This window comes from Solanum tuberosum, unplaced genomic scaffold (genome assembly GCF_000226075.1).
Source record: "Solanum tuberosum cultivar DM 1-3 516 R44 unplaced genomic scaffold, SolTub_3.0 scf00046, whole genome shotgun sequence".
Lineage (NCBI taxonomy): Eukaryota > Viridiplantae > Streptophyta > Magnoliopsida > Solanales > Solanaceae > Solanum > Solanum tuberosum.
In genome coordinates, this window is record NW_006238971.1 from 576,125 (window position 1) to 590,007 (window position 13,883).

At 33.4% G+C, this 13,883-nt stretch overlaps 2 protein-coding genes and 1 pseudogene across 2 annotated transcripts; 1 reads left to right on the top strand and 2 right to left on the bottom strand.

Moving 5' to 3' along the window:
• LOC102593642 (uncharacterized) overlaps positions 1-7,700 on the top strand; it is a 29,350-nt pseudogene extending 21,650 nt beyond the window's left edge.
• On the bottom strand, positions 360-1,432 carry LOC107059899 (uncharacterized). Its single transcript, XM_015306985.1, has 2 exons — positions 798-1,432; positions 360-478 (listed from the first exon to the last, which is right to left on the bottom strand). The coding sequence occupies exons 1-2, from the start codon at positions 1,363-1,365 to the stop codon at positions 444-446; spliced, it is 603 nt and encodes a 200-aa protein (XP_015162471.1). The 5' UTR covers positions 1,366-1,432; the 3' UTR covers positions 360-443.
• A 1,860-nt stretch (positions 7,701-9,560) lies between the features above and the next one.
• LOC102585563 (BTB/POZ domain-containing protein At3g19850-like) lies at positions 9,561-13,829 on the bottom strand. The gene is made up of 3 exons (XM_006343423.2): positions 13,600-13,829; positions 12,422-13,504; positions 9,561-10,331 (listed from the first exon to the last, which is right to left on the bottom strand). The coding sequence occupies exons 1-3, from the start codon at positions 13,666-13,668 to the stop codon at positions 9,909-9,911; spliced, it is 1,575 nt and encodes a 524-aa protein (XP_006343485.1). The 5' UTR covers positions 13,669-13,829; the 3' UTR covers positions 9,561-9,908.
• Between the last annotated feature and the right edge of the window lie 54 nt (positions 13,830-13,883).

Sequence of the window (13,883 nt, forward strand, 5' to 3'; positions counted from 1 at the left end):
TAAGTCAAATAAGTTTTCAGCATTGTACACACATCAGACTTCATTCTTAACAGGAACACCCAAGTCATTCTAGAGTAGTCATCTACAATAGTTAAGAAGTATTTGAAACCATCAAATGTAGGTTTTTATAAGGACCCCACAAATCCATATGTAGCAAATCAAAAGTACTCAAGCTGCTAGAAGTACTAATAGGAAATGACATTCTAGCTTGTTTGGCACAAGGACATACAGTACATTTACTTATATACTTTGTAATATCCTCCAGACTAGTATTTAACAACTTCTTAAGCTTTGAACTAGAACTATGCCCAAGCCTTTTATGTAGTAACTGAATATCTATTTTCTCAGTCTGTCTATCACTGTGCTCAGAATGTCTTGCTGACAATATAGCATCATCTTCTTTATCTATTTTGTTGGAAAAAATGTACAATCCTCCATCCTCTTTACCAATCATATTCACCTTTCCACTGAAGAGTTCCTGAAACAAACAAAAGTCAGGAAAAAAGGATGTAGAACAATTCAACTCCTTGGTTAGTTTAGCAACAGATAATAGATTAAACTTGAACTGAGGAATACAAAATACTCCTGAAACTGTGTTCTTCCCATCTAGTGTGCTAGAACCTAGATGTGTTACCAAGGCTTTATCACCATTTGGAAGATGTACTTTCTTGGGATTTTCAACTTTAGATATAGACTTATTTTTAAGAGACTCAGGTCAGCCACAACATGATTTGTGGCTCCTGTATCTATTATCCATCCTGGACTATGACTCTGACTTCTTGAAGTATGATTCGTACCTGCTGCATTTACACAATGTGAAACCTCTGACTTCTTGTCAAGGAATTGCAAGACCTGATTATATTGCTCCCTAGTCAATGTATAGGATTCCAGCTGATTCTGATGTGGTAGTTTAACCTCTCCATCACACCTCAACTGTCCACTTCCTGCATCACTTGCATTTGACCTCACTCCATCATCAAACCTTGACCTCAACCCATCCTCAGATTCACCAGTTACATTATATGCAGAACTACTTACTCCCTTCTTTTTTAACTTAAAATCCTGTAGATATACAATGATCTTGTAACAATTTTCCCTTGTATGTCCTTTAATTTTGCAGAAATCACACACAAGATTATATCCCTTCTTGAACCTATTTTGAGTTCCACTTGTCCTTGAGTACATAACAGCATCAAAAGACCCTTGTAGACTCGCTGGACCAGTACCCAACACTCCTGCATTAGCTACAACAGACCTTTGACTTTCATCACTTAAGATCATAGAATAAGCTTGATTAACACTAGGTATTGGTTTCAGCATCAGAATTTGACTTCTTGCTTGCAGATATGAGTCATTCAATCCCATGAGAAACTGAAACAACTTCAACTTTTGATGATGCACACTATATTCCTTTGACCCCTCACAAGAACATCTTGGGATTGGAACTAGAGCTTCAAAACTCTTCCCACAATCCTTTGAGTTTAGAATAGTACACAGAAACAGAACTGGTGTCTTGACTTAAGGTGGCAATTTCTTTATGAAGATTAAATGTTCTTGATCCATCCACCTTGTTGAATCTTTCGAACAAGTCATCCCATACAACTTTAGCACTTGAAGCATACATTATGCCTCCTAACAAGATCTTTGAAACAGAATTCATGATCCAAGACAGAACTATGGCATTGACTCTTTCCCAATTGTCCTCTAGCCCTGGAAACATTTCATTTTTACAAGATCCATCAACCATTCCCAGTTTGTTTCTTCCTAGCAACGCAATCTTCATTGATCTAAACCAAACTGAATAGTTTTCCACTCCAGTTAACTGAAACGAAATTATTTGTATCCCACTTACATCAGAAGAGTGCAAGAACAATGGGTGATTGTGATCAATAACAGCTACAGCTCCTCCATTGGTACTAGTGGTCTGACCTTGAGAATCAGTAGAATTTGGTGCCATTTCTTGAACTAACTTCGAACCTTCGAATCTGTATTAATGTCAATTGAGAAAAACTTGCGGAATTCTAGAATCAAGCAATGAATCTCTTGCTTGAAAGCTCTGATACCATGAAGTTAATGAAGATTAGAACTAGAGAAAGAGTAGAAGAAGAATAAGAAGAAATAGACGAGGAAGAAGAAGAAGAACCAATCTATTATAGAAGCTTATATCTGAGAGTTATAAGATCTCTCACAATTCTCTTATTGATTCATTGAAACAAATGAGTACAAGAGTGATTATATATATACAACACTTTTGAAACTTAGTTAGTTAGAGCTCCTAACTAACTTTTGGATAGGTAGTTATATAACCAACTAACTAACTTATACACTTCCTATTTTGAATATTGAACTAACTAATTTTGCTCACTAATCTTAACACTCTGCAATATGGAAAACGTTGAATATCAATAGAGCCAAAAAGTGGCCTTTGGCTAAATATAAGAAACAATTGAAAGCTTCATCTTGAGCCGTGGAGCTTTATTTTAAAATCCATGTGTATCACCTAGATGAGGTATTACATGTTGCAGAATGTGCAGAAGTGGGGTAAATACTATAAATATCTCGTAACAGTTGTGAAATTGCAAAAAGTTTTCAGATGTTTTGGTGCTATTTTACAAAATTTTAGCAGCTTCATGCATTTTGAGGCCGAGAGGAACTCGAGCATTAAAAGCAAGTAAAGCATTAAAAGAAACTCATCAATTCCCCTGCTGAGACTTAACCAGAATAGAATCAAGAAGTGGATAAAGAATTTGGAACTTGCAACTGTGTTTTCCTATGAAAAGGTAGGAATATATTGTGCTCTTGAAAAGCTATATTTCCTACTCTTCCTTGGCCCTTAAACTAGTTAAATAGTTCATGACAACAGTGTGCTGCACTACACAGAATGTTGGACACTTGGACTGAGCATATTAGTTTCAACTTCCCTTGTCAAGTGTTAAAATGGAAAAAAATTTAGCCCCCTTAACTGAACTTGATAGTCGTAGTCTCTTCCCCACGCCAAGCTTGTATCATTGTTTTCTTGTAGCTCCATTCATGATTCATATTAGCATATGAATGGCTAATTAGTGTATAGTTTCTTGCATCTGGAAAATATAATTACTTTACCGTTACAATGTGAAACATTGCAGTGGCACATTCCTTGAAGATGTTATGTCTGTTCCATGCGGACATTCCTTTGGTGGTCTCATGCTGAAAAGGGTTATTGATATGGTAGGAGTTTTTGTCTTCTTCTCTAGCCATTTTTCCTGTTCTCATAAGAATATGAAGATTATAAATTGGTATGAGCTACCACAGACTTTGAGCAAACTGTTGGGTTATGAAGGGGTGATTAGGGTATCATGCGGAAGCTTGCAATTTGCAAATCATTTGGTTGATAAATCAGATAACAAAAACTTATACTAAAAATCAAAATATTATTATATCAAAACTAATATAAATAAAAACATTGAAACTTTAGAGAGAATAAATCTCCCCATAAACAAGACTCTTAAACGACTACATTGTGGATGTTATTGTTATTGTGTTAGAAGAAATAAACCTATATTTATAGAGTCCTAAAACATTTCCTACTAGAAAAGGAGTCCTAAAAGGAGAGAATAAACCAAATATAAAAATAATATTATATTTTCCTTTCAAGAAAAGTAAAAACATTTATGGTAATGTTTTGTTTTTTCTTTAAGGAAAATAAATCTTAAATTATTGGTAAGAAAATCAGGACAAAACCCTAACAAATCTCCCTTTTTGGCATGAATTTTCTAGCATAATAATATTGATCCTCTTTCTTCACACAATCTTCATGTATCATTGCTGCTTACCATGATTTAAAATTGATCTGGGTTAAAACTTGGAGCCCTGTGTTAAAAGTGATGAACAGGGTTGAAAGTGGAGTTCATGCGTTAAAAGTAATATACATGAGTTGAAAGTGGAGCTCATGCGTTATAAGTAATATGCATGAGTTGAAAAATGGAATCCAAGCCTTAAAGCCGTAGTTGAAAGTTCAAGCTCATGCATAAAAGTAAGTATGAGTTGAAAATTGATTTTTATTTTTAAAGGTGAAGCAACATTGTTGAAAATATGATTTAAATTTCTTCTCCATGTGTAGTTGGACAAAAATCTTTATTATCATCAAATTTATTGCAAATTGCTTTGAAATTGCCTTGAACTTCATTCCATTGGATCATTAAACCACATGCTCTGATATCACTTGTTGAGTTCGAAAAATTAGGATATCATGCTAAAACTTACAATTGCAAATCATGATGTCGATAAATCAAACAAGGACCACCGGATCTTTGAACCATGTGCTCTGATACCACTTGTTGGGTTCTGAAGGGGTGATTAGGGCGTCATGCAGAAACTTGCAATTTGCAAATTATATGGTTGATAAATCAGATAACAAAAACTTATACTAAAATATCAAAATATTATTATATCAAAACTAATATAAAGAAAAATATTGAAACTTTAGAGAGAATAAATCTCCCCATAAACAAAAGTCTCTAAACGACTACATTGTGGATGTTATTGTTATTGTGTTGGAAGAAGCAGACCTATATTTATAGTGTCCTAAAACTTTTCCTACTAGAAAAGGAGTCCTAAAAGGAGAGAATAAACCAAATATAAAATAATATTATATTTTCCTTTCAAGAAAAGTAAAAACATTTATGGTAATGTTTTGTTTTTTCTTTAAGAAAAAATAAATCTTAAATTATGATAAGAAAATCAGGATAAAACTCTAACACAAACCATACATGGGATATTGGCGGAACTGCTTCATGGACAAAGCAACTCTTGCTTGAACATCATATTCCTTTTTGGTTTCATGTTGTTGTCTTCATTTCTTGGGTTAGTGATGAATGAGTCAAGAACATAATCACGTTCATCTCATCATGACAGGCAAGATGTACCCTCTGCAATGCTGAAATTGAGCGTAGTTCCTTAATTCCTAACCACGGTTAGCTCCAGTTCATTTATTTCTCTCTCTCTCCATTTATTTATACGTTATATACATATCTTCTCCTTCAGACTTTCTTTTTTCTAAAAAAAATTGTTTACTTGATTCTTTCTGGCCTGTTACTCAATTTTCAATGATTTTTCTCATTAATTCTGCCATCTGGTTTACACTATGGATTTCATCTTCAGTACTGAGAGCTGCGGCCGCAGCAGTAAAGCATGAGGATCATGACCAAAGACTTTTCCACAATGCAGCCCTTAGAAGAAGTGGGAGACATTAGAGTAAGCTTTGATTTTCCCCATTTTGCTGCAAACTGAGAAGTAGAGCTCATTGTCTTCAGTTTTCTGGTAAAAGGAACTATCTTAATCTGGTTTTAACTTTTATGCAATGGCATGCCAATTAATATGTCCTAGTCAAATTTTCCGTCTCAAGGTATGTTGCTCGAATATGGGTGTCGGCACCCAATACGGTAGCAGATATAGAAGTTGGATTTATCATTACCTGAATCATAGGATTCGGGAATATGGATAGGAGTATGGGGTGGTTTTTAAGAAAGAACCAATAAAAGTATATATCTGACAGCTAATTGAAGTTATCAAATTAAAACTTGTATAATCATCTTTTTTGTGTAATATCTTTCTACAAGTTATCTCGTATAATAGCAAAGTGTTCTTGGCTATAGAATAGTCAAAGTACCCAAGCTAGTTTGACCGAACCCAGTATGGATCGGACACCCACATCCAAATCGCGTCGGATCGACACTTGATGTGGAAAGGATTTTGAAGATCTGAACTGCACAGATTATATAATTTGGAAATTACCTAGTGAAAATGATAATGTTGATTATGTACCTTAACATGGTATAATGGTTTATGTTCTTTTCTCATCTGTATATTTTTCTTTTGATGGTGAAGTCAAAACCTTGTTGAAGGACTTCCCTTCGGTAGATTTGGCTTTTGGGAAAGCAAAGGCTTATCCAGTAGTTACTATCCTTTTCTGCCCTCGGAACAAGTTTGGAGATTTAGTGATATCTATGTTCATCCATATTTAATTAGGCTCTGTTTTAGATTAGGGCAAACCACAAATTTCTTGCTTCATTGACCTATAACTGTTTGAAATTTGAAATGATCTTTGTTTAATATACCTGTGAATGATTCTTCGAAATCCTCATTACTTTAATCCTTCCAGGAAAATGGTGAGCTTCCTTCTAAAAATGGACCCACCCCATAAGGGTGCTTAGTATCCATTCTCAGTGAATGAGAAAGTTCTTATAAGGGTGACGTATTTGCGCCTGTGCATCTATAGAAAAGAATTCACCAAATTACAGTAATGCGAATGCGGAACTGTGCAGGGAAATAGGAGAACACCAGGAAAATTTGTTGGAAAGGAAGCTGTAATCACATCACAGTGCCTTAATGGCTGGTTAGCTGTCTGAGCATTTCGTTAATATTTTTCTTATCTGCTGCAGTTTGAATGTCAATTTTGATCACTAACATTTATTGCATGGAATATGCTGTGCAGTTTTTAGCTTAAATTACTGAAATCTTAGCGATACACGTGCAAGACCATCCAATTTAGAGAAGTAACGAATTTGACAGCTCACAACATAAGCCATCATTTTGATATATATTGAGTAGGCTTTGGTTCTACTATGTAGTCTCAATTGTAGTTTATGGTGTCTTATATTAGATTAATAAATATGATAGACACTATGGACATTCTTGACTTTTGCAACTTGTTTTCTGTGGGTCATTGCACCTTGTCACACAATTTAGTCCAATTCACATCTGTAATAGTATAAGAAACAGATATACCTTATTTCAGGAAAGATGTGTGTGTTGGTAGGCAACTGAAATATTCAAGCAACAATTGAAGAAATGTGATTCTTGTGTTCAGTTATCCTCTAAAAACCCAATGAAATTCTGTCACTAGGAGTTTCTAGTCCAATATGAGAAAATCAATCTTTTTTTTTTAATTATGACGTATGTCAATTGCTAGTGATGATGTAGTTCCTGCAAATTCTCTCATTCATTCTGTGTCATAAGAGATTAATACATTTTCCCTTATAATTATATGTTTTAAACAACTATATGGTGCCACACTGCTATGCTAAACAACTATTTGGCTCCTTTAACAATATATGAGGTTGGTTGCTGGACACATGATACTTCTACCTGTCACCATTTAAGCAGATTGCAGTCATGGCAGAGACTAACACTTCCTGACAAATGTGCGTAGCTGGAATATTCTCCTGTACTGACAGTGAATTGCGGTTCTCCTTGTTTAAGGATCTCTAAAATGATCTTCTCAATTTCTACAGGTATTTGCTTAAGATTATGGACAGTGGACAGAATGTTCGTTTGCAGTACCGCTCTCTGCGTAAGTTCCTTCCTACACCGGAAACAGAGGAGAGATGCCAGTCACAGACAGTTCAGAACAGTAGCTGATAAGATGATTTACAACCAATTTTCATGTGGATTATGTTGTAGGACCTAGCTCCCTCTATAATCAAGTTTGAAGATGTAACTTTTTTTCTTGTAACGTAACGTCTGGTACATGTTTATGCTGAGGAAGAAGGGATTCAGAGTTTGTCAAAATCCTTAATAGTTGCTTGTATAAGATTGTAAAGAAACACCACTCCCTTTGTGAGATAAATTTGAGGATAATAAGATGCTCATTTTTATTATTTTTTTTGAAAATTCCCTGTATGATGGATCAGGTTAATTTTTTAGTGCTCATCTATGTTTTCATTCACCAATGATTTACTGTGTGCTAATATAATGTTTACTTACTTTCCTGGACCCTATTTTACTGTTGTATTCACCACTTATCACTTGCAGGTAAATTTCTGACACTCGTATTCAGAATTTGGGAGACATTGTTATAAATCTTGTGTTAATTCTTCTCTCTATTTTTTGTTGGTTTGTCTATCCTGATCGACTAAATTTGGATTCGCGCTGGGAAGTCTAACATTTGGGGTACAACACTCCCTAACAAACGCAGCTTCGTATACAAGACTTGAATTCGAGATCTAAGCCTGGTTGGTAGAAAAATTCTTCTTAATTCCAATAGAATGCATAAGTTTTGACCGTCTTCTTTCCATATTATTCCATTTTGTGTGACGTTTGACAAAAGCATGGAGTATAATTTAGTGGATTTAAATGCTTGAAAATTGTAATAAAATAAAGCAGTATCTAATATTTTTTAAAGAACGGAAAAGGGTTAAAGATACCTCTGAACTGTGCGAAATAAGCCACTTGGACCCTCCATTATATTTTGGGATCAAAAATACCCTCGCGGCCTCGCCGTTATCCCAAGAGATCACAAATACCCTCAAGAGTTAATTACCCAATTTTTTGGTGACATGGCAAGCCACATGGGACTAATCCCTCCACCTAAGTGTTGCAACTCGGATTTACTACAAAAGAACTAGACCTTTAGTGGCAACTTTTGTCGCCACTAAAGGTTTTGAGTGAGTGTTAGTGACAACTAAGGCCGCAACAGTCATTCGCTAGTAAACCTATTTTTTCAACAAAAAAATATGATAATTAATTTTCGGTTGTATCCTAATTTTCTAAAATAAATAACATGCACTATCAATATTAAAAACATCCAATTATATTACGAAAATCATCAAAATTACTTCTCGATTCTAATCTGCTACTTCATAATGCATCATTGTATATTTTGCATTTACGTATGACATAAAAATAAAACATATAGTGTCTTCAAACTCCTCCTTGATCGATATCATTTGTGATTTTCAAAAACAATAAAGAAAACAAAATCAAAATTTAATGCTAAAAGACAATTAAAATCTTTAGTGGCGATATTTTGGCTTTTGTGGTATTTTTGTTGCCCGCGAAAGGTTTCGTTTTTGGAAAAATTACTTTGATGGGTATTTTTAATAAATAATTACTTATTTTAGCGGTACAATGTGTGATAAATGTATTATCCATCAATAAAACTTGTACTATATGTGTTATAAATTGTTCTCTGTGATATGTATTAAAACTGTATTATAAATTATAAACGTATTAAAAGTGATCAAGTGAAAAAAAAATGTTATTGCTATAAATGATAAATATTTTCTTAATATAGTATATTTATATAAGTTTCCCGTTGTTTTTAAGTGAATCCGAGTTAGCAACACTTAGGTGGAGGGATTAGTCTCACGTGTCTTGCCACGTCACTAAAAATTTGGGGTATTAACTCTTGAGGTATTTGTGGTCTCTTTGAATAACGGCGGGGACATTTTTTATACCAAATTGTAACGAAGGGTATAAGTGATCTATTTCACATAATTCAGGGCAACTTTGATCCTTTTCCGTTTAAAGAAAGAATGCCACATAAATTAGACTAGTAAAAATATCTAACTCCACAAAGTAGGGGTAAGATTTGTGTACACTGTCTTCTCAAATTCCACATTCGAGATTATACTAAATATATGTTGAATATACCTTTTAACACATTCAATTTTGAAAATTGAAAAGGTCATCAGCCTTGCTTGTGATTCCTTTTATAATTTATAAATCATTTTTCCCAAATAAATACAGCAGGAAATTATTTTATTTTTTAAAAAAAATGAGAACTTAAACCATGATAACTTGTATAAAAAAAGTGAGAACCTTTAAATTGACAAGGAACTTTACAACCAAATAATCTGGAAATAAATTTTACACTTCATGTTTTTACGGTAGAAAATTGGGAAAAGGAATATTATATGTGAATTATCATATATATTTTGGTTTTCCATCTGGTATTCATTGCTTACATTGGTCCCCGATTAAATCTGGATTCGTGCCATGAAGTCTCCAAGGGGTAAACCTCTTCTTAACAAAGACAACTCTATACTCTAGGCTTGAATCTGAGACCTGATTAAGGACAGAAGAATACTTACCACTCCACCGACAAATGTGTTGTACCAACATATGTCCTTTTTTTCTTATTCCTGTTTTTAGAAGTTTTGACTTCTACAAAGCCTAGGCAAAGCTCTAGTCTGAGTCCCTGTCTTCACCATTTTAGTCATTTGACCTTTCATATCTCTACATACTTTCTCCAACTCCACAACTCTCCATTGCATCTTTTGCAAATTTAGCCTCATATATTCATGTTCCTCTTCTTGTAAACTTTGTTGATCACTAGCAGCACTTGAACTGTGATGATCACTCTTGTTTGTCTTGTACAAAACCATTTGGCTATTATTGTCTTTTATTGTTGGAATACTTGAAGAACATTGAGAAGCAAGTGCCTTGACAGCAATTCTTGGTGAAATTCTTGGATTCTTTGCTAAGTCCTTGCATGCTTCAAGGCTTAGTTTCTCATAGTTGAGACATCTACATAATCTTGATCTTTCCTCTAATGAAAGGATTGGATGAGACTGCAACCAAATATATACATGTTAGCTGCAAGAAACATACCCTTTTCATTCCAATTTGTTTGTGTGATTTTGACTTGACACAAAGTTTAAGAAAGTGAAAAAAACTTTTGAATCTTGTAATTAAACTACAAATATGTATAATGTATCAAAATGTGCTTTAATCTTTTGATCTTAAACATGTCATATGGATCGTTGAAATGAAAGGGATGTCAAAAAGGAAAAGAGATTTTAAACGGGAATAAAAAGATACATAAATTGAAACGGAGGAAGTAATAAATAAAGGCAAAATGAGAGTCATAACTCTTTCAGTTTCGTTTTTTATGACACTCTTTTCTTTGAAATCTCTTTTAACTTAACTTTTCGTTTTACTCTTAATTTTATTATCTTAACGATATTGAAATGTCATGATATATTTACGATCACAAGTTCTAAAGGGTGTCAACGTCAATAGTATGTCTTTCTAGCTTAAACTTTGTGTTCAATCGGTATCCGTAATATAATTGATAAATAACACCTCAATTATGTTAAGGGTGGAGGAGATTTCCTTAGAATCAAAAAGTTATTTATAGAAAGAATTTAGGACATAAAGGACAAAGAAAAAAAACAAGAAACAGGCTGAACACAATGACAAGGGAAAATCAATTAAAACTACCTAAAAATAAATACTCTATTCATTCATTTTTTCTTGTTCAGTATTTCAAAAATAGATTTTTACTTTTATTTATCACTTTTAAAAAAATCCAAAAAGGACAATTATTTTCCCCCGTTTTACCCTTAACATCAATTACTTATTCTTTAAGATATAAGACTATACATCAATTAATATGAGTATTATGATAAGAAAAATACTCATATTAATCATTGTTTCTTAAATGACGTACAGAATCCAAAATGAACAAATAAAAGTGAACGAAAAGAATAGTTTCTGATACAAATTTTCCAATAACTTAAGCCTGTCCAAGAAAGGTGTTGCTGTTAGAGCAACTAGCCAACTACCACTCAAGTCTAAAGGGTCCCATATAGATAACTGACTGATTTTCATAAAAGTACTCATGAATTAATGAGGTCACAAGTTTCCAGGACAAACTTTAATGACCCTACTATTTCCATTTTAAGTTCAAAATTTTGAAACTCATAGTACTAAATTCAAATATTTTTTTGAGTTCTCATCAATGCTTTACATACATGTCTTTATGAGTTATTCTGCATATGATAAGCATTTCTCCCTTCCAGCAAAGAAAAGTAAAAATATGTTTTGCCTTGATTAGATCATGACAACTAACACAGCAAAATTGCACTTCACAGGCAATATACAATACTATATAAATTTATAAGTTATGTTGGATGAACTCTTCAAAAATAACGCAAAGTGTATGTCAAATTTTTCAAAAGGTATGCATTTTTAGTAATTTTGATATGAGTGCGATATTATTTTTAGAGGGTTCGAGCAACATACTCCATGATTGGCAGCCACTAGTGCATACCTATTATCAAGTGGAGTAAGTGAAGCTTTTTGCACCCCTTGTGAGTTTTCACAAAAAGATCCAAAAATATTCCACATTGACACATTTTTAACCATAAGGAAAGAGCAAAAAGCTGAAAAGTATTGCCTTGTTGGAAGGACATCTTCTTGTCTTATTCCATATCTTTTAGCATTTGTCAATACCTTAAAAACTTTTTATCTAAAAGGAATGTGAGATTTATGTTGCTAGAACTTTTCAAAAATCGTATTGGATAAGTATAGAATTCTTCAAAAGTCATGTACTTTGGAGGACTTGACACGAATATGACAATATTTTTGAAGAATTCGAACAGTATAATCCGAAACTACTACTAAGTAGTAATAAATTACTATTCTCTCTATTTCAATTTATTTGTCTTACTTTAGAAACTCTTTAAAGCTAGTTTTCTGCAAAACATGTTTATGATCACAAAAGTAAAGAACATTTTGATACATTCCATATATCTTTTGTTTGACACCACATGATCCAAAAGCATGTATCAAGTCAAAACCAGAGAAACAAATTGAATGAAAATTATAGTAGCATTTATTAGTTCATGGATATAAGAAGAAGAAAAGTAATAATGACCTCAAGATAGATATCAATGGCTCTGTAGACTCCATCAAAAGAATCCCTTGCATAATCTGGTAGACTCTCAGCAACAGCAAGAAACTTTGATATTTTAAGAGTTTGGTCAGGAGCAATCTCTCTCAAATACTTATCAATCAATCTTGCAACTTTTCTCAATTTTGATATTGTAACTTTATCATGATGAACAAAAACTCTAACCAATCTCATTACAAGATTCACATCATAAACACCACCAATATTGTTGTGACCACAAACAAGAATATCATCTAGTGTTGCTTGATCAAGCATCCCACCTATCAGTTTCTCCAAACAACCCCTGCATTCTTTGCTAATCCCAAAACCAGATACAATTCTCAATACCCAAAAAAGATTTCTGCAAGAAAATGTTGTTTTCCCCATAAAAACTACCCCATGAACTACTGTGTCAGCAAGTCCACTATACTCACTTCTTGAAATCAGATTTTGACAATTACTGAAATGGGATGATGTTTTTAGGTAATAAAGCAAGAATCTTGTGAGGAGTAAGCTGTTATTTTCCCTACCAAAACCACCTAAAGTCCTTAAAAACTCTTCTATCATCTTTGGGGGCAAAATGGTCATTTCCTCAAACCACCAAGAACATGGCTTTACTTGTTCAGAAGATGAACAAGAGGAAACTGATGAACATGAAGAACCAAAAAGGGTACCAACAAGTGAAGTTATAAGCTTTTGAATCAGCCCACAAGAAGTTGCATAATCAAAAAATGTTTCACAGCTTTTTAAGGATTTCAGAATATCATGACAGGACCAATAACACAATCCTTCAAAAAAGGTCTCAGCTTTATACAAAAGATTGCAACAAGACAACTTTTCTGTCATTTCAAGAAAATTTGCAGAGCAAATGAGAAGACAAACATTTGAGACAGTGATTTTAATGTTATTGCTGCTACCATTGTTGTAACAGAATCTTGAAATAAGTTCAAACCCTTCTGCCCCACCTGGGAAATCAAGAATCTCAATACCTGAATTCTTAATCTGAGTTTTCTTCTTTTCTTGTTTGATTATCTTCCTTAACTTCCCAGAGAATCTTGAAAGGACTTTCTGCAACAAAAAAAAAGTAGTAAAATTAGTTAATTTGGATGAATTGGGAAAATGGGGAATTCAAAGATTGGATTTTTATGTTTTTTTTTGGTTACCTGGTGCAGAAAGAATGTTTGTTGACCATTTACATGGATTTGTAGATCACATGGAGCTTGTAGTGGCATGGCTACTTTTGCATTCAATGAAAATCAAGACAAGTTTAAAAAGAAAAAGTGCTTTGAAGTTAGTGATTGACAGATACAAATGGCCTCTCACAAGCTTTGGTTACATATGAAAGATATTACTCTATATACTACAATCCCCCCACCCCCTATGTGGATTTAACTATATACACAAACCAAATAGTATTAAAATAAATATATATATATATATATATATA

Bases quoted from the DNA above. Each gene is read 5' to 3' on its own strand.
- LOC107059899 (XM_015306985.1), bottom strand. From the start codon at position 1,365: ATGGGATTGAATGACTCATATCTGCAAGCAAGAAGTCAAATTCTGATG. The intron at 479-797 runs GTACGAATCATA...TGTTTGTTTCAG, and splicing joins ACATTGTGTAAATGCAGCAG to GAACTCTTCAGTGGAAAGGT.
- LOC102585563 (XM_006343423.2), bottom strand. From the start codon at position 13,668: ATGCCACTACAAGCTCCATGTGATCTACAAATCCATGTAAATGGTCAA. The intron at 13,505-13,599 runs GTAACCAAAAAA...TTTTTGTTGCAG, and splicing joins AAACATTCTTTCTGCACCAG to AAAGTCCTTTCAAGATTCTC. The intron at 10,332-12,421 runs GTCATTATTACT...ATTTGGTTGCAG, and splicing joins CCATTGATATCTATCTTGAG to TCTCATCCAATCCTTTCATT.